Raw genomic sequence first — 26935 nt, 5'->3', positions numbered from 1 at the left:
TTTCAGAGGATTCGACTCGTAAAAGCAAATCTGGATATTTTAATTATCCGAGACGTTCCGTTATTGGACGACGTGACCATTCGAAATAATCGTATTATCGTGTGAAACGTTTCTTTTTTCTCGAGCTTCGTTAGCTTTTTCCTTGTTGGTCGTATTTCGTTCGTGTTAACGACACGCGATGTTTCAACGTGTCTTTTAATTGATAACTAGGTGTCGGATTTATTACGATGCTTGGAAGATTTATGGGACAGTTAAGCGCTGCCTTTCAGAATCGGCCAATTATTTAAATTCTGTCGTGTTCTCGTTATCGATCGAATTCGAATTCAAAATTTAACGAAGGAATTAACAACGATTCCTAAACCTGGTTTGCTTCTATTGGAAGTTTTATAAAGAAGTATACGCGTGTGCGCAAGATTTACGATTTACTAACTCAATGTCTATCACGATGTATACTCCCTATTTTTCAATATACAATACGTTTCGGAACACACCAAACAAAACTTCCATTCACACTCAATAACCCCTAATCACTCCACGCATTCCATATTCGCAGCCTTCCTGACCCTCTTTAGAACACACCCTCTTAAAATACATCCCCTTCGGTTAGCTGCGTCATAACTTTTCCACAACAATTGTCGTCAAACGTTTCGTCCAAGCACCGTAACAGCCGCAAGTTTTGAATTGGAATCTATCGCGCGTTTACATTGCGATTAAAAATTCTTCGAAAAATCGAAGAAAACGCTGTGCTTGAAAAGACGAAACTCGGAGGCTTCTAATCGCGCCTGATATCAGACCAAATCTGTAGCTAGCATTAAAGTTTGCAAATTAAACAAAAAAGATCAAACTTGGTGAAAGATTCTAATTTCCAAAGTCGAAAGTCACAAAATTCGCTTCCAGATAAATTCATCCGTTTCGTCAGAAACAAAGCAACAAGTCAGTGCCGAGTCAATCTCGAAGATCAACCTCTACCTACCTACCTACCTACCTGTCTTTACGGTAAAAGAAACAGCGACAATCGTGACAATAGCGAAGCGCAGCGAGGCGTTGAGAAACTGGTCGCCAGACTTGTTTCCGCGGAGCGTCGTATAAAATCCGCTAAAGAGGCAGCGGATGGTCGCGCGAACAGATATTCCCTGCGCAATGGTAATCCCGGGGGGAAATGATCGGGCGTCTCGAGCACGGTGGCCTGCGTCCGTCCTGGTAATTGCCTGCGCTCCTTTTGGCACGTCGAGAGACGTCCCTTTTCATCCTGCGGGACAAAACCGCAACGGCCACAAATCTAACCGCACGGACGCGCAGCGTTCAACGCGGCGACAACGTTGTTCGATAAATCTGCTCTTGGGAGCGCTAACGCGGCCGAATGAATGGCGTTACGGACCGACGAGCATGCTGAATGCTCCATGCTGGCTCGTTGACACGGTAGTCAAAATATTGGAGGAGTTGCATCCAGAGGAGCTGCGTCCATTATTCCTCCACTTTATCCCCTGTTCTTTTTTATCCTTCGTCGTTTATATTCGGACTACTATCGGGAACGAAGCGTCGAGCAGTTGGCTGTTAGAAGAATTCATTGGAATTTTTCTTCGGGGGAAACGCGATTAATAGACGATTTAATTTCACGCGAAATATCAATCGTGTAATTTTACAATTTTATACGAGCAAATCAAATAGAAATCCTGTATTAACAGAATTCCAAGTTTTCTCAGCGTCGATATGTTTCGTTTGCCAGTTTGTGCGATTCGTTGACGGTAGGGAAATATTTGTGACACCAGAGGGTCGCTAGGATGCCGCGACAGGGTGCATTTCGTAGCCTGGAGAAACAATGGGGGACCGAAATGATAGCGGAGAAATTGATCGGCCTGAAAGCGAGACTGCTACGGGAACCCTCGTACTCGAAGGAGCGCTCGATCGTGCGGAACGATATTCACCGTGTGGTTCCGTGTTATGTACTGGCGCGGTAGTTTATAGTTGTCATCCATTAAGCGTATTTAGACGGAGGGGTTTCTAGTTACCGACAGAACGGGTCATTGCGTTCTGTCGTCGATTCGACCAGGAAAGTAGGTTCCTCCGAACAAGCAAGCAACGTTATCTTCTATTTCGATACGATTGGAATGCTTATTACCTTCTGTTTCTTATAAAAATACTTGGTACATACGATATAAAGATTCGTAGAGATATCGGTTACTTAATTTTTATATAAATTGTCTTGTACAACTCGGAGAGGTAAAATTGAAATTGTTTGTGTTTAAGACGAGGAGAATTTCTATTTTGTCCTTTTTTAATATTTCCAGTTTTTACGGAAACTTGTAGGGTTTTATTGCCTGTGAAATGAACTTGAAACAAAAAAATATTCAAAATGACTCGTGTAAAGATGAAACAAGTCAGCATCTGTGTTTCAAGAGTTTAATAGGAAAGTTAGTGAAAATCGTAGAACTTACTTAAATAATTCGATAGAGACGAGAGGACATTTAAATAAAATCGGTTAGATGGTTTTCTGATGATAATCTCTATATACATTTTCAGATTGTTTTCAAATTTTTCCAATATCATCACGACAGTCGTTTCGTTACAATGTTAATGAAATATCAACACAATTTCACACAACACGTGCAATAGGTATGTACGGAAATTTCTCTACGATAAATGTTCAAACACTTTCGCGAGTCAGTGTATAATGAAAACTTGAACGAAGGAGGTGAAAAAGTTAACTTTTCGAACGAGATCCTTTGGATAAGATCGGAGTCTGGAGAGTGGAGCCTGGATCGAGTATCGTAGCAGGAGGGCAGCTCGGATCGAAAGCGGTAATTATCGATTCGTTCGCGTTCGGTCGTCCTTTACGGGAATTCATTAAGACTCTTTGTTCGCGTGGGGTTCACGGACAGCGCGTCCGATTCTGAAAGATGCCTCACTGCCTGCGTAAACCGTATAGACACGTGGGGGAGGTCCGCGCGAAGGTCGAGCGATTTTCTGTAATTAAATATGCCGGGCTTCGCGAGTGGGCGGTAGGCGGTGGGCAGTCGATTTATCGCGAAAACCGCGAGGACGCGATATTAAATTTCAGATAGGGCCTGGTAGTCCCTGCGCATCGTCGGATTACGTTTCAGGTCTCGTGCCGCCTTCCACGGTCTCGTATCCGTGCTTTTGTTTCCAATCCAGCAACAGTTTTACCTCCTAAACCATTAATCGATTTCGTACGTTCGATTCGATTTCTTGAAATCCAGCCTGAGATCTTAATCTCCTCGCTGACCTAAGAATTTCGTTAGGTACAAAGCAAGTATCGTATATAGTAGAAGAAACTTGATACTTTGGTAGTTTTAATACTACTTGGAAGTATAGAATAGTATTTTTCTTTTTTCTTTTATTTTTTATCCTACGACACGAAATAAAATTGACAAGGAAGCATATGGTTCTATCGATTTTACAAGTGATTAAAGTAGACAAGCATCGTTGTCATTGTTGTGTATTGTGCTGCAACTGCCACCTGCTGAGCCACTTGCCGCTTTACAACTTTCTTAGCGTTGTCTCGACTGCCGAGCAATTCAGACATGGAAGCGTAAAGTTTCTGAAATATACATATATAATATATAACGATTACGAACCGTGCGAAGTTTTCTGCTAACTTGAAACACAAATAATTACACGTACGTAATAATATATGAATGTGTCATTCTAGACTTGTTATTCCCTTGGAATTTATTTTATCGCGCAAATATATATAATTTTTTTGTTATCCCACCACCTCACAAGCGACATACCATATCATCCCTCACCACTATTACCCATTGTACGTGTCTACCAATTCACAAACCACACAACGCGTAGCTCTAATCAACCGCTACTATATCCCAAGCTGAAAGGCGGTAGCCGCGAACTTGGCGCACATCGGCCACGTTCAAAGCGGAATCCGCCGAACGATTAATCAGAAGCCGAGGATTTCGCGGGCGTTGAAAACCGGGAGGAACGAGCACCGCCCGCGCTCGTAGATTCTCCGTGTTCACACTGATCGGTCGTCATAAATTTCTACTGATTAAGGGCGCGATACAAAGTGCGCCGGAGAGCGAAGGCTCGTTACGCGTATCGAAAGGAGGCATCGTGTCTATCGTCGCCTAAACGCTGTTCTCACGGCCGATAGAATCCTCTTCCGGCGGGTGCAAAACGCACACGATTCGACACGGTCGGAGAGCGTGGCGCACGTCGTTCAACCACTAGACTCTCATTAGCGGTATTCAACAATTATTCACAGGACGGTAGAGTCGCAAACGGCTGTGCGTATTCGTTTTAGGTGGAAAAGCGACCCGTGACAAATCGAACAGATGTCTCGAGGTCTAGTTAGGACCAAGCCACTTTGTCACCGACACTCGAACGTCACGATCGATGTTAATCGTAGATTGGTCGTTGCTGATTCGTCATCTAGAGCCCTGCTCCTAGAGCGTAGCTCCTTTCTTTGCTACATTAAAGGTTCTATGGAGTCTTTTATTAGGGGATGATTTTGTAAAAGTTTCGTAGATCGAGGGCTGATATAGAAAAATGGAGAAGTTGATTTTGGAATGAAATATGGAAAATTAGATCGTATTGTATATTTAAATTTGCGACTGATCTTTTATTACACGATATTCTGGCATCTCAACGCACTACGTACCGGACATCTTGTTGCTAATCGGTCGTTGGCTACAAGTTCGACAATTACCAAACGGATAGAACTTGCGAGATGTTTCATTCGTCCGTAATATATCAAATACGGATCTTACGTCTCAGAATCGTTATTTTATACAAGTGTATAACATACTACCATTAAAAACTGTCTACATCAAATTAATTTCTATAACGCGATGATTTAATAAATAAAATTACCAAGCAACCTGATAGATTACAGCATTATCTCAATTACGATAACGCGAAAGTTCGTACTGGACACGCGTTTTCCACGCAACATCGTCTCAAACTTTACCTAAAACTTCGACATCGCCAGGAACGAGAGACGCGAATAAGGATGCAGAATCCACGTGCACCGTCCGAACGAATCTCGCAACTTCTCGAAAAAGCTTGGTGTCTGCGGGATATCGGTAAAAGGATTCAGCAAGTCGGCGGAATCCCGCGCTTTTTCAGCGGAGGATTCGACCCAGCCGAGTCGTAGATCATTGAAACGTATATCCCGGGGATCGCGGGCTGTACCTGCACCGCTCACGGCCCGGTTGGAAGGACACAAAGTAGATTCGAGATACCACGAAGACGGTGCACTCCCAGTTCCCGTGGGGTCGCGCCGGTCGCACATGGCCGCCGCTTGACTTCCAGTTGCACGGTTTCGAGATCGAAGATTCGCCTACGCCCATTCCCGCGGAAGGATCCTCTCCCGTCGAAGGACGCACGAGCACGTTCGAGATCCTGTTTCCCGCCGATCATTCGAAATAATTCGTCGACCAGCCTGAAATCGATACGCCGATGTACGACGTCGTCGAAACGGGTTGGACCTTTGGACGAGGAATTATTCTCGGGGTGATTGCAACCAGTGACCGATAAGTCTGAGACGATCACAGTCGTCGTTGCTTGACAGTGTTGAGCAGTGACTCGTGCTGCTGGAAGAAAGAGCCGAAGATCGTGACTACGCGCCCCCGCGATCGGGCATTAGTATCGCGACCTTGATGATCTTTTTCGTATACGTATTTCCACCATACGAAATCGTGGAAACGTTTCTCTGGAAACCAGAGCTCGGTGTTATGGAATTGTCGTAATTTATCGGGTAGAAATTTTCATTCTTTTGAAATACCGGGGTCGTGGGATTTTCTAAATTCATATTGCTTGAATATATGACATTGCTTGAATTATTGGTGGTGTGTCCAGAATCGTGAAAGTTAAATCGCGAGGATATTATTAATACCTTTGGTGTTGGCGCGCAAAGATATATCTCTTTCGTATTACCATTTAATCGCTGGCTAAATAGACAAATTTCGTGTTGAAATATAAAAAAGTTATATAGACTGCCATGATACGTTATTATATTCTTAATCCCATTTTATTCCAAGATACTTTTTCACAGAAGCGATACTTGACTAGCAACTGACAATTGCTTAAGAGAAATCAGGTTTAAAATTCAAGGTTCGGTTCTGAGGAAGCTCAGAAATTTAAAGCGAAGAAAATAAGAAAAATCTAGAGAGTTTGTCGCTTTTCAGTCACAGTCGGTAAGGCAAGATATCCGTTACGCGGTGATTTGTAAGGAACATCTCATCCAGAAACACCTCGCTGTTTGGCAGATCGACGAGAAATCCGCTTTAACGAGTCCTAATAGGATTGGCAGTAGCATGAATTTCTTTCGGAAGCCGGGAGGGATTCCGGTCAAAACGTTGTTAGTCGTTCGAGATCGTCGAAACAGCATGAGCCATTTTTCCAAGCAGACTCTCGTGACCCATGATGATCCTTTGACACAGGATCGTCGTTACGGTGGGTGCCCTGGGATTGAATGGTCACTCGAAAACGGGGTTCTTCACTGACCGAACGATGTTTGCCCACAATGCCGTCAGTAAATTTCGCAAAGATGTTCAGAGCATGCTTTTCCGGGTAAACGAACCATCTATCTCGTTCATTTTTCATCCGCTCTCTCTTAATTTTTGTTTCGCTGGGGAGACGTTACCAACCATCGTATTCCACCGCATCGAATTTTACAAGTTTCGAAAATCGATAAAGATCGTTATCGCGGCGAAACGAGTTTTCAACGAAGATGCGTGTCGTTCAAAGTCTATGAATCTAGACACGACGTACAATTTGCGTATTGTATTTAGTTGGATTGAACTCGTCGTTATCTTGGTGATATTATCGATATTTAGCGACAACGTTATTGGTAACAGCACCTCCATTTTAGGGAGGCCCGTTAAAGAGGAGACGATGTTTTCATTTACTAGAAAATTTATATTCATTAGCGAGTAATTTTTCTTTCCATTTTATATTTCGCTTAATGTACTTTTATCATACACGGTGAGGAGTTTTATAGAGGAAATACTAATGAAACGTGTGATTAGATTTCTATTTGCCGAGAGGTTCGAGTGCGTTTGTTAAGTGCTTTCTAATAAAGTTGTAAGAGATTTATGGATTAATTAGAAAGCGTATTCTGATCGCGTTGATAATTCTCTAACGGCACAAACGAACGTTTGTTGTTAATTATATACGAACTGCACGAAGAATGTAATTTATTAGCGAATCAGATAGGACCCGACGAATATCAGAAAACCCCTGTATTCAATATTCATTTCTGATAATTCATAACGAGCCAGGAACGTAGAGGAGGTTCCATCAACTCGACGAGCAGAACCTTCCGTCCACGTCGATGAAAATGTTTCAAACAACTGCTTTAACTGGTATGAAGGATGGCTCGCATAATCAAGTGTCTTCAGATGTATTCATTTATAAGAATTCACGGGACATTGATTATTCTATCGAATACTCGATAGAAAAGTTCTTGTTCCAAGTTGGGATATCGATTGTAAAGCAGTCGTCAATCTCCATAAAAATAAATAAAAATGAACATTAACAGCAGTCAAAACGGTGTACAAAACCGATCGGAGTCGGTTCCTCGATAAGAAGGGAACTTGGAATTTCTACCGTGAAGACACGAAAGAGCGTTGAAACGTTTAATATACGTGCAATACGACTATACGAAGAAAATATTAAATTTCAGTTTCCATTAAGAGATTTAAAAGAAATTTTGCTACAGAGCGGCAAAATCACCGATGTTCCATCGATCGGTGTTGCACCCACGCGAATGGAATGCGCGTCGTCTGACCCACGCGAGTTTGCTAGCAACGCTAGAGGCGCTCGCAATTAATAACGCGAAACGCGCGCTCGTTTTATCGGAGACCTAAACGCCAGCGCAAGCGATACGCGCACAGGCCGTGAGATCGTCGCGGTTTACGCGCGGAGCGAGAAGTCGCGTCCCGTACGTGTCCCTTTGACCTCCTCGCGCGTTTTCTTGGCCCGCAGGGAACCCGGGAAGACTCTTAATAATCCGCCGCTGGTAATCGATTACCGCGACGACGAACGAACGTCGCGCGATCGCTGCGGCGGCGTTTCACGACGATTCGCGCGGTGCGTCGTCGTGTCGAGACGTCGTCGTGTCGGGACGTCGTCGCGACGGCTGTGAAACATCGGCACGAGCTGTCTTACGACATTCCGCCGTGCGTTCGATTAACGAGATTGAGTGCCAGGTTTCAGCGGCGTGCGTGCGCGCATGAGCCAGTGCGCGGAATTCAATTAATCGTCGCCGCGTTCTTGAAATCTCGGGAATACCGTAGGCAATCCCACTCCGCGCGCCGTTCCACCATGCCTCAACGTCATAATTCAGTCGCACGGATAGCCTGAATTTCAACGGATTGTAATCACGCGACTCGATCGTGCCGCCGCGAGATTGATCGCGCCGTGATCGGAGATTCGCGTCGAGGGATTCGCGAATCGTGCATCTTTAACGATACGTGCAACGATATTTGTTACAAAGATTTAAGTGTTTTATTACGTCTTTATTCGCGTCTCTATGACATTTTATTAGGATATATTTATGCGAATCGTCGGCAAGACGCATCGATCAAATTCGTAAATCGGAAAGTAGAGTGGGACGATGATATTACGAACATTAGTTTCTCGGCTTTAGTTTACAGTTTACCATCGTTTGCGCCATTTGTTTATCGAAAATGAACCTACCAAATCGAAGAATTTGTTTCTGCGAAATATTAATTACGTGTTTCTTTTTATAAAAGATGTATTTGTTAGGCTTAGCAGAGGCACGATGATTTTCGTGTATCCTATAGGAAAGCTATTTCTACTATAATAAAATGTTACAAAATTTTACTACGAGTGAAAGTGCGTTCCATGCCAAGATGATTAAGAGGTATTTTATTACTGATTTATGAGTTGAGAAATAGGTATGTTATTATACGAAGTTATAAATGCTTTATTTAAACAAAAATGACTTTCTTATAACGCGTACGAAGCTGTAGAGATAACTGTACTACTTATATTTTTAACAAGCAAAGATATAACTCGCGTCTTATTCTAATCTTGATATATAATTGATATAATTTACACTCGCTAGAAAATAGTACAAACCTAATATGATTATTACATAGAAACCGACGTTGTATTAGCATACGAGCATCGTTAATTTAAATTTCTTGTTTTTTTCAATATTTTTTCCATTTTTCTTATATTTTTCTATAAAGTTAATTTTCACTTCAACCCACTTGCATCTGTTAAAAGTAATTTAAAACGGTAGACGTTTGGCTAATGACCGCGGTAGTCCGCGTCATTTGTCACAAGGAAACAATCGGAAAAGTTCGCTATGTCAGAGAAAGGTCGTAGCGTTGACACGAGAATGACTAGAACGACCAGGCTCTCGAGAGTATCGCGACGAACCGTTTCACCCGACAGGATGTGACCGCCTTCCATGTTCAGATAGGACGATAAATCTCGTTTCCTTCCGTGTCGATGAGCAGACACGTTCTGCAAAGAATGAGTTCATATCTTCGGAGGCAGAATCGAGTTCATATTAGCTCCATCTGCCTCCTCGAGAAGGGCTTCTGCGTGAACGAGCAGACACACAGGGATGAGACAACCACGGACAAAACGACGAGGACCGACGGGCGAACGCGTAAATACATCCGGATTATTTTCGGCCAATTGATCACGAATCTGACGTAGCTTGCCGCGCCTCTCGTGTTTGCTACACAGCGTCGGACATACCGTGGAGCTCTTTCACATCGCTTCTGTTCGCTGTCACCGTTCGAAGATATTATTTATGGCAATGAAACACACTATTCTACGAAATCTATAGCCTTTTCTGTTTCGCAGTGTCGGATGTGTAGAAACGTTTTATAGAAACTGTTTTATTCGCGATGATTCTGCCTGAATTTGGATCTGGGCTTTAGCGAGATATGGGAATCGTTCGTTTGAAAAACATCTTTCTAATACGTACCTTTATAGAAATAAAAACGAAAGGATTTAAATGATTATTTAAATTGTCAAAAATGTATAGTTGCGAAATTTATAAAATTTCCGCGAAGAATGAAATCATACGTACGTAAGATTAAAGCCAATCCAATCGAAAGTTACTCGCTTTTATCAACTCTTCGTTCCATGATGATACAAACTTCTAACGAAGAAATGACTCGATCAACGAATCGATACACCCTAAATCCAAGATAACTTAAATTCCGCCCGCTTCGAAGACCAAGCTTTTTGATCTTCGTTCGATCACAATCGTAATGGAACACGATTTAAATATCGTGCCGCTTGACCCAATCGTACGTAGTCTTAGAATTAAAATCCAACGAAGATAAAACACGACTTTCAATCGATGACGAAAGGACGATGTTTGTCAGATCTAGTCTTGTGACGCAATTGGTGTGATTCGAAGAAACGTTTCACGATATGGTTCTCGGTACCACATTGGATCTGACATCGACATCGTCGGCTATCAGGACCGTAAAAAAAAAGCGACCAGATCGAACGTAGCGGACTTTCCCAGATTCGTAGTCGTTCTTCGTTTCTTCCCTCGAGCATCATCTCGATAAAATGAAATCGGTCGTTAAACGAGGAAGCGAGATAGGTTTGCCGTTCGAAGGAAGAGACACGACCACAAAAAACAGCGGCCTCTGAAGGATTCATAGGGTCAAGACGCGGGTAGAGGGGTCGAAGGGAAGGACAGAGAGGCGAGGATGAAGCGAGGGGACAGAGAGAAAGAGAGTGGACGAAGGATCGAGAGCAGGAGGAGAATCGTTTTACGTTCGAAACCAGTTTCTATGGTTTAATTTCTACGGGTGGACATCTTCTTTAATTTATGGCGCCGTCCAACCCCGGCCTTCCTGCCCTCCTACTCTCCCCTTTGAACGCCTTTCGACATTTTATTGGGTCGACCAGTTTCTGTAACTCGTACGGATTCCACTCTACACCTCCTCCGAAAAATTTGAACGGCGATAGTGATATTTCGATCGCGAGAAGAAATCTTAACAGTAACGAAATTGAAAGCTTACAAGCGACGGATGTAAGGTATATATATCACAGGATCACGGTTAATTTCCTTACTCCAGCTTTAAAAGCCGAGTCCTAATCCTTAAAGGTTCGTTCTGTGGAGCACTTGCGTAGATGGTGTTTTATCGTGAGGTTTATAAGAGGAGATTGTTCGTTGTTGAAACCGTCGAATATATTAAAAAATAATTAAATAAATTAATATACAGACAATATTCGCTAAGATGCTCGTACCAACGGACTCGTTAAAGACAGTGTGTAATTCGTTAATAAGATCGCTGATGACTCGTTGGTAACTCGTAGATACTGATTCGCACGACTAACTGATAACTGATTGATAACTGGTTGTTAACTGACAGATGTTGAACTCTTTTCGGTTGCGTCCGTTTATTTATACTGGTCGGGAGAGAGTCGGAAAATTCAAATTCATCTTTGTTCGACGGTTGCACGTAGCGGCGACATTGTTTTGCCCGGAGTTTGTTTACCATTACATTAACGATATTGCTACCCCGAGGCAAAACAACAACATGATTTAAGTAGTCCTCTAGCTCGTGTGCCTACAGTTCCTTTTTCAGATTACAGTTCCTTTCTCAGACCTCGACGGTTTCGACGATTAAGCTTTGAAAGAGTAAAAATATGGTCGACGAGATAGTGTTTCGAAACTTGGAACATTCAAACTTTGTGTAATCATTCGATTTTCATACTTTTCCCAACGATTGCGATTAGGCGACGCGTCCGATTGCTCGGACCGATTTCGCAAGGTCGATTCGTTCCCAGCCACCGGTGGAAGCGACAAGATCAACGATTCCGCGCCTCCGTCCGCGCCGCAACGCTCTCGCCGCTCTCGCTGTGTTTATCGGATCTGTACGTTAATTGAAGCAGCGAGCGGGTAATAGCTATGATTACGGCCGCTTACGTCTTGCTAGCCGGAGACTAAATTATATGGGTGAGTCTGGCGCGCTCTGTGTATAGATAGAAGACGCGCGCGCGAGCGGTCTGCCGCGCTATTGGAGCGAGACTTTAGATCTCTCGAGAAGAGATAGGTTTAGGCACGGTTTACGGTTGAAACTTTAGAAAGGATATTACGCTCCACGATAAGAATCGTTCATTGTGATCACGTATCGCGGATGTTTACGAACCAGAAAGTAAAAATCACAGAAACGAAACTTTAGTTTGCCCGATGGTAGATTTTCTCGGTACTGGCACGATGAAGAGGAAGAAGATGACGAAGAAAGAAGGAATTACGTTACACATGCATTACATCACAACCTGTAAATGTAAATATTTTTAACGTGTTTTTCTTTCAAAACTATAACCAGTGATTTCGATCCGCTCTCTATGCGTTAAGATTACGGCCAGAGACGCTAAAAATCGTAACCAAATATCAAACAGCAGTTTTTTGCTTCGTCTTGTCGCTTCGTATCGAGTCACTGATTTCGATTTACCTTTCGATCTACCTCAAGTCATAACCCGATTTCAAACAATAACGTTAAACTCAATTTCGGACAACTGTGAAATTTACTATTTCGATCGATCGTTTACTCTACATTTTGAAAGACAACGAAGATCGCTATCAGGTCATAAACAAGAATTTATTTTTCTAAAAGCTCGTGTCAATTATAATACAGTGGATAGCTATGACGATATATATAATGGTGACAAGCCTAGCGATAAATTCATCCGCTTGTTCTACAACACGCGAGACAATTCAAGAAATCTTATTTTATTAAAATCACATGCAAAAAGTCACTTACACTGACGCTAAGACACGATCGAATGGTGGAAACTCGGTTAAACTTCTACGTATCTGTGTTGTGTCAAATATCTCGATTCAATTCCGAGCGCGTAAAACAAATTCTACAAATTTCTTTCTAAAAATGATTAGAAGATCATCGGTAACACGATGCTAAAGAGAAAGAATTTCTGGCTGGCAGTTTTTCAAGTTAGCGAACGCAGGCCTCTTTACGCAGCCAGCTGATGATCGATCCTCTTAGGCGGCATCATCGGCACGGTACACGCGGAACAGTCTTACTTTGGCGAACAGAGAGTGGAGGAGTGTAGTATCGTACAAGTGGGGAACTGATGGGTGGCACCTGGACAGTTGGTTTCGAGGAAGCTAGCAGTGCAGGATTGGTTAAAAGATCGGGCCCGGTTGGGGCCCATTGGCGGGCCAGGGAATAGGCGTGCACCTATGGGCAGGTACGACTGTCTCCTGCCAACGGGGGAAAATCGAGTTACCGACGGGATCCGGTGGTTCTCCTTAGGCGCCTTCGATGCAGTTGAACAGGTCGCAGCGATCGCAAAGCGCCAGTTCTCTCCCGTCCATCGACGTGGCCGCACCGTGACTCGTGGATGTTCGAGAGAGACAGACAGAGAGAGACGATAATACGCAGAGAAAAAAAGAATTTAGATCGGGGACGGTCGAGGTAGAAGGGTGAAAAAAACGAAAAAAGACGAAGAAAAGACGGTGCAGAGATCTGGAAACCACATTCGGATTCACGTGGATCGTCGAGAGCAAAGAATTCGGGGGCAGTCGAAGGATTTGCATCGAGGGACTAGTACGGAAATAATCAGAGGCGTGTCCTTCCGTGGGGGTGAGGCTGATCACGTGACATAGTCCCAGCAACGTGTAAACGACTGCGTTTCGCAGTTACCGCACTTCGCTACAAGCGAACAAACGTGCGCACGTTGTCGGGTGCACCACGCCACGTGACCGATCGCCGCTGAACAACAACAACATTTTTCGGGCAGTGTGTGTCGAACAATTTCGGACGATCTCGGGATAAACTTGTTCGGGTATTTACTCATCGAACATCAACGAACGAACGTTATGGTGTGTAACGTGTGAAAGAAGATTGGAGGACAATCGAGGAACAAGTTTTAAGTTTATGGTGTATCGAGGCACCGGTTAGCCCGTTCGTGTGGATATCATCCGACTACAAAGGTGAGTGCAATCAATTTTACTGCGCGTTCCTATGCGGGCATCGATGTCGTTCGGCGCGATCCACCGGCGTTGAAATCTCCCACGCTTCCGCGGTGGTTTATCTATGTTTGTGATTCGTGACTGTAGAAATTTAGTGTTTCAATAGTTGCCGCTTTTTCTCTTATACATCGATACGTATGACAGTTTGTTTCGTAGAAAATTTGTTCGATACGTACGTACGAAAATTTGCCGCTCGTTCACGTTCACAAGGAATTTTTCACATGCTGCAAGGAAAATATTAAGTCCTAAAACGAGAATTCAAAGTTTATGTTTCGTGCTGAGAAACTGTAGGTACACAGGTACGGCGAGAGGGGATGAAAAAAAGGTTCGACTAATGATAGTTGTAAAAACTAGAAAATAAATCACTCGCGTTCAGCCAGTAATCACCGGCGTTTCGTCAATCTTACAGTCCATTCACCGCTCCATTTATCCCTCGTAAATTAAAGTCTACATCCAAAGTGGCTGCGTTGCTCGCGATTATACCATGGCGTGAAATTGATAATGCAACCTAATAGCGGCCTAAGTACGCCTGGACCGTTAAAAATATCCCTTCGACTAGTAAATTTTGATTGGAATATAATTTCGAAACCGTGAGACCGCGTGCTCTACGATTCACCGGTGTTATCGATGAACGAAGATATTGACGGCTTTGTTCCTCACGCTCCGAGCTTTCAACCCGTGACGTTTATTCGTAGTTCTTCTAAATAGACTCTCGGCGATCTTTAATTACAGACTCTTCTTTAATTATGACATTCTTCTTTCTACGATACGAACTGTAAAAGATCCAATTAGATTAGAAATTTTCAGTTACAAAGCGTAAGGTCTATTAGATGGATCGTGAATCCTTGTTCGAGCAAAATTTCACGACTCATTCTTCTTCGTTACCATTCACCTAATTCTGAATTGTAGAAAATCCAATCTAATTTAGAATTTTTAGGTGCGATAGCAAAGTCCTGTTAGATGCACAGTGAATTTTTTCAATACATTTTTCTTCGTTAAAGTTGATCTAATTATAATTAATTTCTAAAACTAATTACAATTGTGACCTATTTAAAAGCTTGTCTAGGAATGTCTGTAAGAATTACAATCTCTTTTTTTTTTTTTTTTTTGATACTTCTTCGTTCGTAAATTGACGAATAGAAGGCGAAACGCGACGTATTATCTCGAAATTGAAAAATCTTTAAAAGCAACGAATCTGATTTTTCTCCGTTATACCGTAGAAACTGTAGAGTTGTCATTGTTCTTTTATGATATCGATTGTACCGACAATGCGGCATCCGGCCTATAATTACCCTACTTTATTTTCTACCGCTCCTTACGATCCGAATTACGGAAGATTAAATGGAACGAGGGACTTTCAGTTACAAAGCATATATTACGGAAAATTGGTCAAGAGCTATTGTCCAATTATTATTCTGAATCTATTTTTGTCTCGTTAACGTTGAAACAATTATAAACGTTTGCATTTTCTACGTATTATCTTTCACGATTTAATCGAAGGTGCTTGTTTATTATCGAAAGTTTATCAACTTGCAAAAATGTACAAAGTCCAAGTACATTTTTATTTGATCGTTGAAACCGATTCCCGAGTTACACAGTGAACAGGAAGCGTAGCTAACATTGGCGAGAGAATTTAAGCAACCTAACGCTTCTCGAAACTGACTGAACGTCCCATTTCTATTCCTATCCTGTCGCGATAAGGTCATCAGCCGCAAACTCCTTTTGTATCTTCTCCTCGAGTGTCCTTTCTTCGCGCTTTCGAAACCCTCGCCAACGATAGAAACGATGCGGTCGGCTGGGGTTAGTCGTAAATGAAAACATTATCGTCACCCCTCGTGGCTGCCTGTTGCTATAATATTTGCCTACTGGTAGACAGTAAAGTAATTCGAGTCGCACAAAGGCCGACACGTTCGTCGTGGAATAAAGGCGAGCAAGAGACGTGGCGGAAGCGTACACACACGCACGTGTACGACGACAGAGAACGAAGAAGAGAGAAAGAGAGACGAAACGAGCGGAGCGTTACAATTATTATGCATAGGTGCTCGGGCCAGGTTCTCCCATGTCAAAATATATTTATTGCCCCCCTCCATCCTCTACCTTTGCCCTCTCTCTTTTTTTGGCCTGGTTGCGGTGTGTCAGCCATCATTGTTACCCTTTCATACGGTTATTACCCACTTGTACACCGGCAGAGGCTCTCGACGGCCTTTGAGAATAAACCGCGTGTCGCCTCCTTTAACGTTTGCTTTTGTGTATTTTAGAGGAAAGAACGGTAATTCGTGGAAAGAAATAATTCGCTCCGTATCGACGCACGGTCTTCTCGAGACTAAGATCTCGCGGATTACGCAGCCTTGGAGCTGGTTTTTTAGGAGAAAGTCCGTAAAAAACTGCACGCTGCTCGCGGTATATTAGCTAGTGAACTTTGAAAACGACCGTCTCATCGGGAGAAAGCGTGAATATAAATAATAGCTTTAGGATTTCATCGACGCCAGTGAATCTGCAAGCAACTTTAATTCCTACGATGGTATATTCCGCTTTTTCTTCTCTCTCTCTCTTTTTTTTTTTTTTTTTAAGGACAATTAACGGTTCGCTTCCCTTGGTCACGATCTCGTAAGCCGCCTCGGAATCGTCGATCTTCATTTGCATGTCAACCCTTGGTGACTGGGGTTGTGATCTGACTTAACGCCTTTTCGCCTTCGTTCGTACACCCTTCGTTTAAAAGCGTAAAACTTCGCACGAATTCGTATCGCACGTTCCTTTTTTACCGTATTCTCTGGCGGGAAACGCACATGTCCAGCGATCCTCTAAATCTAAATTCTTCGATCCCGGTCACGTCTTTTATTCACGAGTTTTATTTCTTCGTTAATTTCTTTATTCGTCGAAGTTGTATGGAAATATTTGAGAATATGGAGGAAAATAGAAGTTGGGAATATGGCAGGTTTTCCAGTTACTACTTATCTCGACAGTACGTCCCCAGGAACATGCGTTTAACGGTACAGAGAGTGGCTCGATTCGACCGACCCGTTACTTTTCTAATCTGAACCGATGCACTCCGTCCGATTCGCGATAATCCGCGAATTACAGGGAACTACACTCTTCGTAGCTTCCTCCCATTTGCATTTCCAGATGGGGAAACACTGGTAATACTCGCTTTTATCGCGTATGTTCGACGCAGTTAGTCAATTGCTTAGAAAGTAACCGAGAATGTGTTTCAACCTTTTTATTTTCTCTCTTCTTGGACGTCAAAGAAAATAGTTGGTCATTCTGTGCGAGTACGGGAAAATAGTGCAGTTTTCGCGGAAAAGAAATTTAACAATCATTTTTTATCACAAGCAACCTGTAACGGAAACGCGTAATAGTTAACGTCAGCATAATTAACTCGTAACGCGTAATTGAATTTACTGTTATTTTATCGTTGCTATTTTACGTAAAATTGTTATAAAAAATTTATATCTTTCCAAGTCGTGCAAACTCACCGCGCTAGAGAATAAAGTTACAACTTAATTAACTGCGAAGCTGAAGGAACGATACTTTTAACAGTTGAAACATGCCATACATGAACGAGATTATAATTACGGTGATATAACGAAGATGAATTGATTTCGTAGGTGAGTAGATTTCGGTCGAGTTCTTGTCGATCAACGATATTGATCCGATCGAGTAGCGAGATTCTACGACGAACATAGAGCATTTGACAGGTTTCGTAGTTTTGTAATTTTCGATTTGCTTTGCGAACGAGCGGAGCACGCTCGAGCTTCCGAGACAATTTCAACGCGATATCCCCGAGGCCTTTAGCGTCGCGCGTTTACGATATCGTAAATCAACGACGATGCGCTTAATCGTCGAATAAAGGGAGATTAAATTGCAGGGACTCGCGACGCAAACCTATGGACCGTTCCGGCGGCGAGAAAAGCGCGCGCATAAAATCCCTGCTCGAAATCGACGAGAATAAATCAACGGAGGCGAACGATTAAATCGAGGTTTACGACGATTTGTCCGTATGTCGGGCAAATTCACAGAGATTTTTTCATAAACTCTACCAAACCTCGCTGCGGTCTAGGAATTGTTTTTATGCGTCGATCTCGTTTTTTTTATGTCTCAAGAAAATCACTGGCACGTGATTAAAATGAGGAATCGTGCGATGATTTGTTCTTACTACGTATATTCTTATTCTTAAAGAGATGTGAAATCTGTCCATAAATATTTTCGTGTCGCAAACTGGAATAAATACGTAGGATGATTTGAGTTTTTAGTTAACGATAATTCTGTTTAGTTCTACCGTATTTGATCGTTGTCACGCACGTGATCCAATCTATGCACTAGTTCATAGGTGAACTCGCGTGTTCCACGTATCCTCTCCTACTCTCGTTTCGTCTGTATTTTTTTCCTTAGCAAGACGTCATTAACTGTCTTCTCAGGCGAGGAAGAGCTTCGCGTTGGATCGTGACAAATATCTCGCAAAGTATTTGCGATCATACCATCTAATTTTCATACTAATTCGAAATTAACGTTGCAAAAGTCGTAATGTTTCTGATTGCCACAAAAAAAAAAAAAAAAAAAAAAAAGAAAAGAAATGAAAGATATTTTCCAAAACGATAGAGCAGATACTTCTAAACTGATTTCTTCTTAAAATCATTCGGTTCGATAAAACACGTAGAGATACTTTCCAAATCAAACTACCCTAAACCTTTCTCAGTGTGCAAATGTAACCCGAAAGGCCACTTTTTAATCCATTTGCATCGATGAATATCGTTGGAAATCCTCCCCTCGTCTCGTTATATCTCGGCATAACGAATTGCATAGGCGATATCCTGGAAGAGAATTCCCACACGCGGCAAGGGTTGGTTTCCGTCGATTAACTTCGAGTGGCTGAGGAAAATCGTTCGAAGAGCAACGAAGGTACATGTATAGACGGTGTTAAAAATTGGATCGGTCACGGGCCAAGGAGATGAACAATACTCTGGTCGGTCCGTCAGCGAACCTCTTCTTCACGAACACGCATCCGCGTCGAGTGAAAGAGAGAAGAAGCCAGGTTCGGCCTCGTGGGGCTAAACTGTCGCGATAAATGATCCTACGGAAGGTTATTAATTGTCTTTGACTCCCAACCGGGCGCTTTATGGATCGCGAAAACATATTAACCGAAAAGAAGCTGCCGTCCTCCCTTGCCATATGCTTGGAACCGACGTATACACGTAGCACGCATGCGAGTGTGCGTGACACGTCGTGGATTCGAGTGTCTGAACGCGTATACAACGATCTGGAGCATCATTTTTCAAGGACTCGATCGACGTGCCAGCGAGGCGCGGCCATCATCCATCAAACCGATCGTTAAAAACGCATCCAGGCCGATACAAATTGCGCGACCTGTGCCCGGCCGTATTCTCAACACACTGCAGTTTCCCTTTCGAGTCCGTTTTCCTAGATCTCCATCCCTTTACAATTCATAAGATCGTAGATGCTGGGCAACCTGCGGTGACGAGGAAGACTTCTCGTATTTCTTCGTTGCTCGTTGGCAACAACCAACTAGTTAGTTATCGTGACCAAGTTAGAGTTTATCTTCTCGCGAGTCTCTCGTCAGCGAAGGAATTTCGAGTGCCTAGAAACTCTTTTTCAATAATTCAGCAATACGTTTGCGTTTATCCTCCTAAGAGTTTTATTTTTAGAAAATTGTATACGCAGTTCAAACGTTTCTTGTTTACCGGTAATGTAGTCATAATAGTCGACGTGTTTCAGAAACGTTCGTAGAAGTCCTCTATTTATCATTTGCAATTCCTTGTTTCGCGAGGAAACATTATTTTCAGCGAATTGCGTAATTCACGATAAAGGCATGTTGTTCGAAGATTAAAAGCTCTATCCAAGTGTTTCATTTTCCACTGAAAATACTCGTGCAAGCTTCTACAACGAAACGATACGTTACGTATAATTGGCAAACGCGAAGCGCGATGCATAGGAATTTCCCTTGAGCAGAGGAACACCCATCTTCCTACGATAAAGGTAATCTAGAAGCAGCAGTAAACGACCTTGTTGGAAGCTGGCGTTAGCTGTCGCGCCTCGGGTAAAAGCGACCGAATCGTCCCGTTTGTTCCTCCTAATTGGCGATAAACGGACATAATCGTCGGTATATTTTAACCAGGCCGCATGATCCACGCGCTCGTGGCCGCGCGCGCGTAACTGCGCCAGAACGATAAGATCGCGAGCAACCGTCTCTCCGAGCGGTGACTTTCGTGCGAGAAATTCCCTTGACGCAGTTGCTTATACACGGCACAGTACGAGCCGGTGATATATCGACCCGTTCTTTCGAGCGGACTCATTAACTCATTAACTTAGCGAGAAAAATGGCCAGCCGTATATCAAACGGCAGCCCGGTAATCAAGCGGTCATTCTTAACGCGGCCATAAATTCGCGAATTAATATACCCGCCAATTAATTAAATCGCGCCACGCTTTCTCTAGCGAAGGCTTGACCGGTAGAATTGTAACAATCACGGTCCCCTGTCAACCGAGTAATTACAGTTCACGCGACCGAAGAACTAGTTTCCTTCGGCTCGCTCGCTCGTGGAAAACGCAATCGACGAAAGATTATTCGAGACCGTTTAATTGGACGATTATCCTCTCGCACGCTTTTCGTTCTTTGCTTTTTGTCGCCTTCCCAGGCCGTGTCCCACCTCTATTACAGTCCGGTAAAATTAATTCCGAGGAAATGGAACGAAACAGCTATGGAAACGACACGCGCCTAACCACTTTATGCACGTTGATTTCAGTTCTTGGAACGACCACGCGAACCAAGGTGTCCATCTTCTCGATCGGTATTCTCGTTTATCGTTCTTTCTCTCTGGAATTTCGAAATATCATCGACTTCTTGGATTTTGGAGCAATGAAATATTAGTGATTCTGGATTGCAAATACGTACAACGGTAGTGAGAATTTATTATTCCTGTATTAGAAAATTTTAAGTCTGTTTCCTCGTTGGAATCGACAGAGTGAACGCTGCTACGAACAGAAGCTGACTCTTCGAAAAGCTTAATGGGAACACTTTTACTTGGTAATAAATAGACAACGCTATACGTATAATCCATATATAATCCATACATGTAATTCGAAGCATAATATTTCGATAACAAATAGCTATAATCATACAAAATTTCAACGTTCACCATCGAGACTCTTTCTTTGCATAGCAATTTACTAGTTACAGTAAATTTCTTTTCCAGAGTTATAATTTCCCGTCGAGTAGGATAGTTGATCGATCACTTCGTCTCGTCCAGGATTTAAAAGTTTTTCATCAAATCTGGAATAGCTAGAGGAACTTGTAAAATTTCAATTGTCGCGTCGCTAAACTTCTTGATATTATCGATACTGTTCACTCGTATCTTTCAACTTGTAAAATTTGGCCAACTATTTAGTTCTATCTACGAGATATTCTTACGATATTCTGCCACTCCCTTGCATCCCTTCGCCGCCATTTTCTCCTTTCTCCGCTGCTCCCCAAAGAAAAGATACAAGAACTCGGTTAAGTAAAGGGTTACTGTTCGGGGTGAAAGGACAATGACAGGAAGTCAGCCAAGGGATCGTCGAGATAAAAAACTGTCATAAAGGGATAAACGTCATACGGGACTCGAGTTTAATGGCGCGTAAACGTTCGACGTGCCCCTAGACGCGCGTGGTGCGTCGCAGGACGAGTGGAACGATGACAGGAGGGGTTCTCTCCCGTTCCTCACCCATTCGTTGTCCCTTTTTCGTTGCTCGCTGGCGTTCTCGTTGCAGAAGTTGGAAAGCTACCTCTTGGCACGGTAAACCGATATCTGGAGCAGGTCGATCGACTTCATTAACAAACGAGTGCCAAGCAAATATTGACTCTACTCGTGGAAACTAGGGTACGAGGTGTGCGCGTGTGTGCATACACGAGCCAGCCGCTTCTCCTCGAAGCGTTTTGCCTTTGTGCAACATCCGCCGGGACCAATGAGACGTCGATGGGCAGATTATGGAGTCGGTCTTGTTGCTTCTCTCGATGCGGCGCACTGGCTTCGAGTATTTTTGCATATAAATGCGCGGGAACGCTCCTTGGCTGGTAGTTCGCGCGTTATCTGATGCTTCGTGCCCGTGATAAGCGTCTCCTCGCCGATGTGGAGCTCGAGACCGCTCCGAGCACTGGTAACCGGAATCCTTTACCATGGGAAGAAATTTCACGGAAGGTGGAGCGATCGTTTCCGTAAATCCCCTCGCTCGGTCTATATGAATATTAATGCCGTAGGTCGCACATCGATGACTATGCTTTAGAAAATTCCTATTGTTTCGCCGGCACACCAGGGGATTCCTACTATTGCCGCGAATATCTAGTATCTACGATTCTTTACTCGATATTAGAAACGATATAAAGATCTTTCTTCGTACGAAGATTAAATATTTCATTCCACGGTAGTATACACATCGTCGTAGACAATTACTAGAAGCTCGAAAATTAACGAATCGACAATTGGTAAGTCGCAGATTATAGATACCTGCAATAGCTTTTGCAACGTTACAACTTAAACATCGGATAAGCAACTACGGTACGATTTGTAAAATTCCACCAGCGCTTATTTACTAGCATTATCTAAGAACATTCACCGGTACTAGCAACTTGCAACTCACGATTTGCGACTTGCACATTACAAATTAGTTCGATCGTTCGAGATCGAGACGACGACGAAGAAATAATCGAACGTCTGAATTCTTCCTTACGTCGTCGTACCGTGAAAGGGTTAACCGTAAACGTAGCAGATTTCGCGAGACACTTTAGGGCAAAAAGATCGATTCTTGGCAAAGTAGAGAACAGCCTTGGCCCGAATCGGGGCCAGTTCGTGGGATAGAATCGATATCGGTCCGTGCACGCGCGTCCAGATCCTTTGTAAAATCAATAGGCTCGGCTACTTAAATGGTACCGTTCGCTGGTTATAGTCACCGGTCGGTTACGGGCCACGGATACGGTTACGAGAAGGCTGAATCGATGCGCTCTGTGATTTACTGTTAATCGCGAGACCACTGTTAATCAACGTCTGGCTGCGTGCACGCCACGGCTCGAATATTCCTCACGCGGTTGCGCATCGATGGAAACAACACGTCCCGATATTAGCTCCGCGCCCCGTTTTTGCGCCGCTTAACCTTTCATCCTCCTTGTCTCTCTTCTCTCTTTACGAGCGAAAGAAAGAAAGAGAAAGATCCGCTCGCTTACGAGCCCGAAAGCTCCGCGAGCATTCTCACGCGTTCCGCTCGCTGTTTCTGGCCGCCTTGAAATGGAATTATGGCCGGCGCAGGATTGTGTTTCGATTTTGTTGCTTCGAGCATTCCACGAGGCTATCAAATGTCAGAGTTCGAAATATTTTTGGATTTCAATTATCTGTGTGTACGCAGTGGCTCATGAAGCTATTTTACGTAAAACATATCGAAATTTGATTGGCCCCAGACACGATTATATCGGTAAAATTTGAAATCAATTTGTAAATATTTATACAAGTTACGAATAGCCGCGTGAAATACACAATGAGCGTACGAGACGATACCTTTGAACATCGAGGCTTATTAATACGACGGGTGATCGAACGTTCAAATAGTTTTCTGATCTTTAAGAAACATATAGGTACTTTCGCAGCTTCCATGTACATTTCCTGGTTTGTTTTAAGCTCTATCGGCGCTACCAATTTATAACCATGCACGGTACCAATGAAATCTCAAAGCGTTTAGTACGACACACATAATATATGTATAAAGGATTTCTATAAATATTCGAACACTCGCGTGAGAAATAAGCGAAGGTTTACCTTCTTTCGAGCAATCCAGTGTTACGTTTAGCGGAATAATATTGTATATCTATGGATGGGGAATTCAAGTTCTTTTTTCTAGGTAATAGCGAGAAAGGTTAACGAAGGAATATCCTGTGTGACTTAATGAAATCTACGTAATATCGTTAGGCTGTGGTGAAGTCTCGTTGATGCGTACAACCTTTAGATGGTATAATATATTGCAGCTTTTAGCACGTTGCTCGTCAAATGCATCGTATTTTATATCATCAAATGTAATATAAATAATCCATTACATAACCGTCCTTTTACTGGTCGCGTCTTACTCTTGATGCATCATTCGCCAGTGAAATGTCCTCTGGTAATAAACTAGTGATAATTTTTTACTTTCGAAAGATCGCGATTTGATCGAGGCTAATCCTCAGCGTGAATCTTTCAGGTTTTTCGTGAAGCAATTAACGTTAAAGCTATCGACCGCTGACGTATAAAATTCGTGCTGAAGGAATCGAGATGCAAGCTATATGAAAAAGTAAGCGATAGAAGGAGAAAAGGAATCTTTATTCGCGCGTCAACTTTAGAAAAAAGTGATGAAAATACAGAAACGTAAAGTTTCAATGAAAAATTCTAAATCAACGAATCGATGCTAAAAGGATGCTTTTTATCGAGGAACGTTGTCTTTAAGCGATTTTACTTACTGTCCGTACGATACAGTTGCAACTTACCCTCTGCGTCTCGAGCGATTCATCGTTTTCCTGAAATCGCTCTAGCTTTATCGCTCGAACGTCGCAAGAAACGACTCCAAAGACGCAAGAAACTTCTCTAACCGTTTCAAACAGCGTGTTCGAAGGCAACGACTTCCGGCATAATGATTCGAAAATGTCTGGACGAACGAGTAGGTCATTGTCGTGGCACGAGATGGTCGCGTTGAAGAAAAGGGGGAAAAGGAAAAAAGGAGAGACACCTATAGCTCTGTCCGTTTCTCCGCAGCGAAGGAGAGGAAAAGAGGATGGTCTCGGCTCATCAGTAAACGGAATGAAAGAAAGAGCGGGCGTCAAACAACTGCGTCGAGAAAAAACTTGGAAACCTTAACGAACCTGCGAGTCGACTCTTCTTTTTCTCTATCCCTCCCTCTCTCCTCGACCATCTCCCACCCTTCGAAGCTTCGCAGCGTTTCTCCGTTTCTCTGTTCGTCGTTTAATACCGACAGCCTACCGTTCGCGGGCGCCAGCTACTTTCCTTTAGAAGAACAATCACGAGGAGACGATTAGAAGCGGCTCGTGTCGCGGCTAGACTCTAATTACGCTCACTTTGAATTCTCGTTAAGACGGGCTGGCCGCAAAAACGCGTCTTTGCAGAGATTAACTACCCTTCGTTATTGCGATACAATGCTGTTCACCGCGATACCCAGGTTTCTTGTTATCGAATGCTGCCAGTGTAATCCTCCATTGACGTTCGTCGTGAATCAATCGTGGTACAGAAACGTTTAAAAAAGGATCGACGGTTTAAAGGCAATCGTGTTTTCCATGGTTCTTCCGAATATAGTCATTTTTTGAGGAACGACGCACGATTCTCCGGGAGAGGCTTGAATAATTCTCTCGAATTGGAAACTTCGACATCCCCGTTGAATTTCAAAAAGCTAGTCACAATTATGTAATTAAACCTTTTTCAGCCGGTATATTAGAAAACGCTCGGTTCGGTGTGTTTCGCAAGGCCTCGCGTGTCGGTCGAATGATTTGAGCCAGCCATCTTTGGCCGAGATAAACGTGGTATAACGACATTAGAGGAAGCCAGGTGCGTTCGAGGCCCCTCATAGGTAAGGTTCCCTTATCGGATCATCGATGGTCTAATTTTATTCCAGTTTTACCCGAGAAACGCGACCATCGCCCTGACACCGAGTCGCGCGCACCGCCGGATGGCGATGGCTTTTACCGAGATAGCGCTGATTTATGAACGCCACGGTTCTCTGATTCGATTCACCGGCGTTGTTACTGGCAACGGATCTGTCTGTGAAAAAAGAAAAAAAGTTGCAGTCGTGTCGAGTTGACGGAAAAACTGTTAATGGTGCTCCGTCGATCTCGCGACGAATCGCACGGAGAAGGGGCGTTTATTAAATAGAAGCGACGATGAATGGGCGCGATGGAAACGATGGTTCGTAGCGCAGGCTGCTAGGGGAAATACAAACTGTACTCGAACCGAAGTCAAAGATCACGTCGAACGAAACAATGCGGGGATAAAGACAGGCGCGATGAGAACGCGAACGAAATCGATCGTCGTGAGTGGAGGATGCCTGAAGCATTAGCGCAACGTTGAACCGTGTCAGGGGCGATAATGGTCGTAAAGAAAGCGGCTCGCGATGGAGGGAGAATAATTTTTCAAGCTCTCCTCTTCCCGGTAATCCAAATAGCATTCGAACATCCGTAAGATATTGTGGGAGGAATAAAAATCGAAGCGAACGCGGAGAACCGGTTCGTCACCCCTCCCTCTCCCTTCCTCGCCCTGTTCTTCCCTCTCATCCGTTCTCTGTTCCACGACTAACCTCCTCCTCCCCGCTCGGTATACGAGTCGGCCTCTTCGTCTCTTTATCTTGCCAAGGATGAGCCGCGCTAACTGACTGACGCACCGCTATCCTTCGAATAACATAATTTCTATAATTGCAGATGAATCAAGTGTGCAAGGTCTGTGGCGAGCCGGCCGCCGGTTTTCATTTCGGAGCGTTCACCTGCGAGGGGTGCAAGGTAAGTTATCTGTTTAATCATCGTTTGAACCTGGATCGTAAGATGGCTTACGCTACTGAAAGGCTTCAACTTCTTATACATAGCCGATCTTATTATTTTATTCTTAAACGGGACAATTAAATACAGTAACAATTGCTTTTTAGTCGATACTAGATAAATGTCGTTATTATTTCGTAAATAGCGATACGAAAGCTAGTAGAAATTTCCTTCATCTTTCTATTTATTCAACTTTCGATCGGTAGCGTAAGAGGCATCAGGAGAAATAACATACAAAAAGAAGAAAGTCAAATCGTGTTAAAACAAGGAAATTGAACTTACAAAATTCGCGTGTTCGCTTATGAACTGTCCGAGTGTCTTTGTACCGTTAAAAAAGTTGTTCCATAGGAATCAAGATTTTAAAATAGCACTTTGAATATTAATCCAGAGAATAAGAAAATGTAATTC

The 26935-nt window shown here is 43.3% G+C and overlaps 1 protein-coding gene across 3 annotated transcripts in view; it reads left to right on the top strand.

Moving 5' to 3' along the window:
• The window catches only part of LOC132908660 (protein embryonic gonad-like), a 113791-nt gene that overhangs the window by 60811 nt on the left and 26045 nt on the right, over window positions 1–26935 (top strand). For 2 of the 3 annotated variants that reach the window (XM_060962871.1, XM_060962870.1), the window contains one exon: window positions 26414–26491. In XM_060962871.1, the coding sequence (XP_060818854.1) occupies window positions 26414–26491 (78 nt within the window). Of the gene's footprint in view, window positions 1–13072; window positions 13946–26413; window positions 26492–26935 lie in introns of those variants that run through there. The other variant, XM_060962872.1, reaches the window with a different exon arrangement.

Source organism: Bombus pascuorum, chromosome 7 (genome assembly GCF_905332965.1).
Source record: "Bombus pascuorum chromosome 7, iyBomPasc1.1, whole genome shotgun sequence".
NCBI classification, from domain to species: Eukaryota; Metazoa; Arthropoda; class Insecta; order Hymenoptera; family Apidae; genus Bombus; species Bombus pascuorum.
Note: the sequence above shows the minus strand (reverse complement) of the source record. Positions and strands in the feature narration are given on the sequence as shown.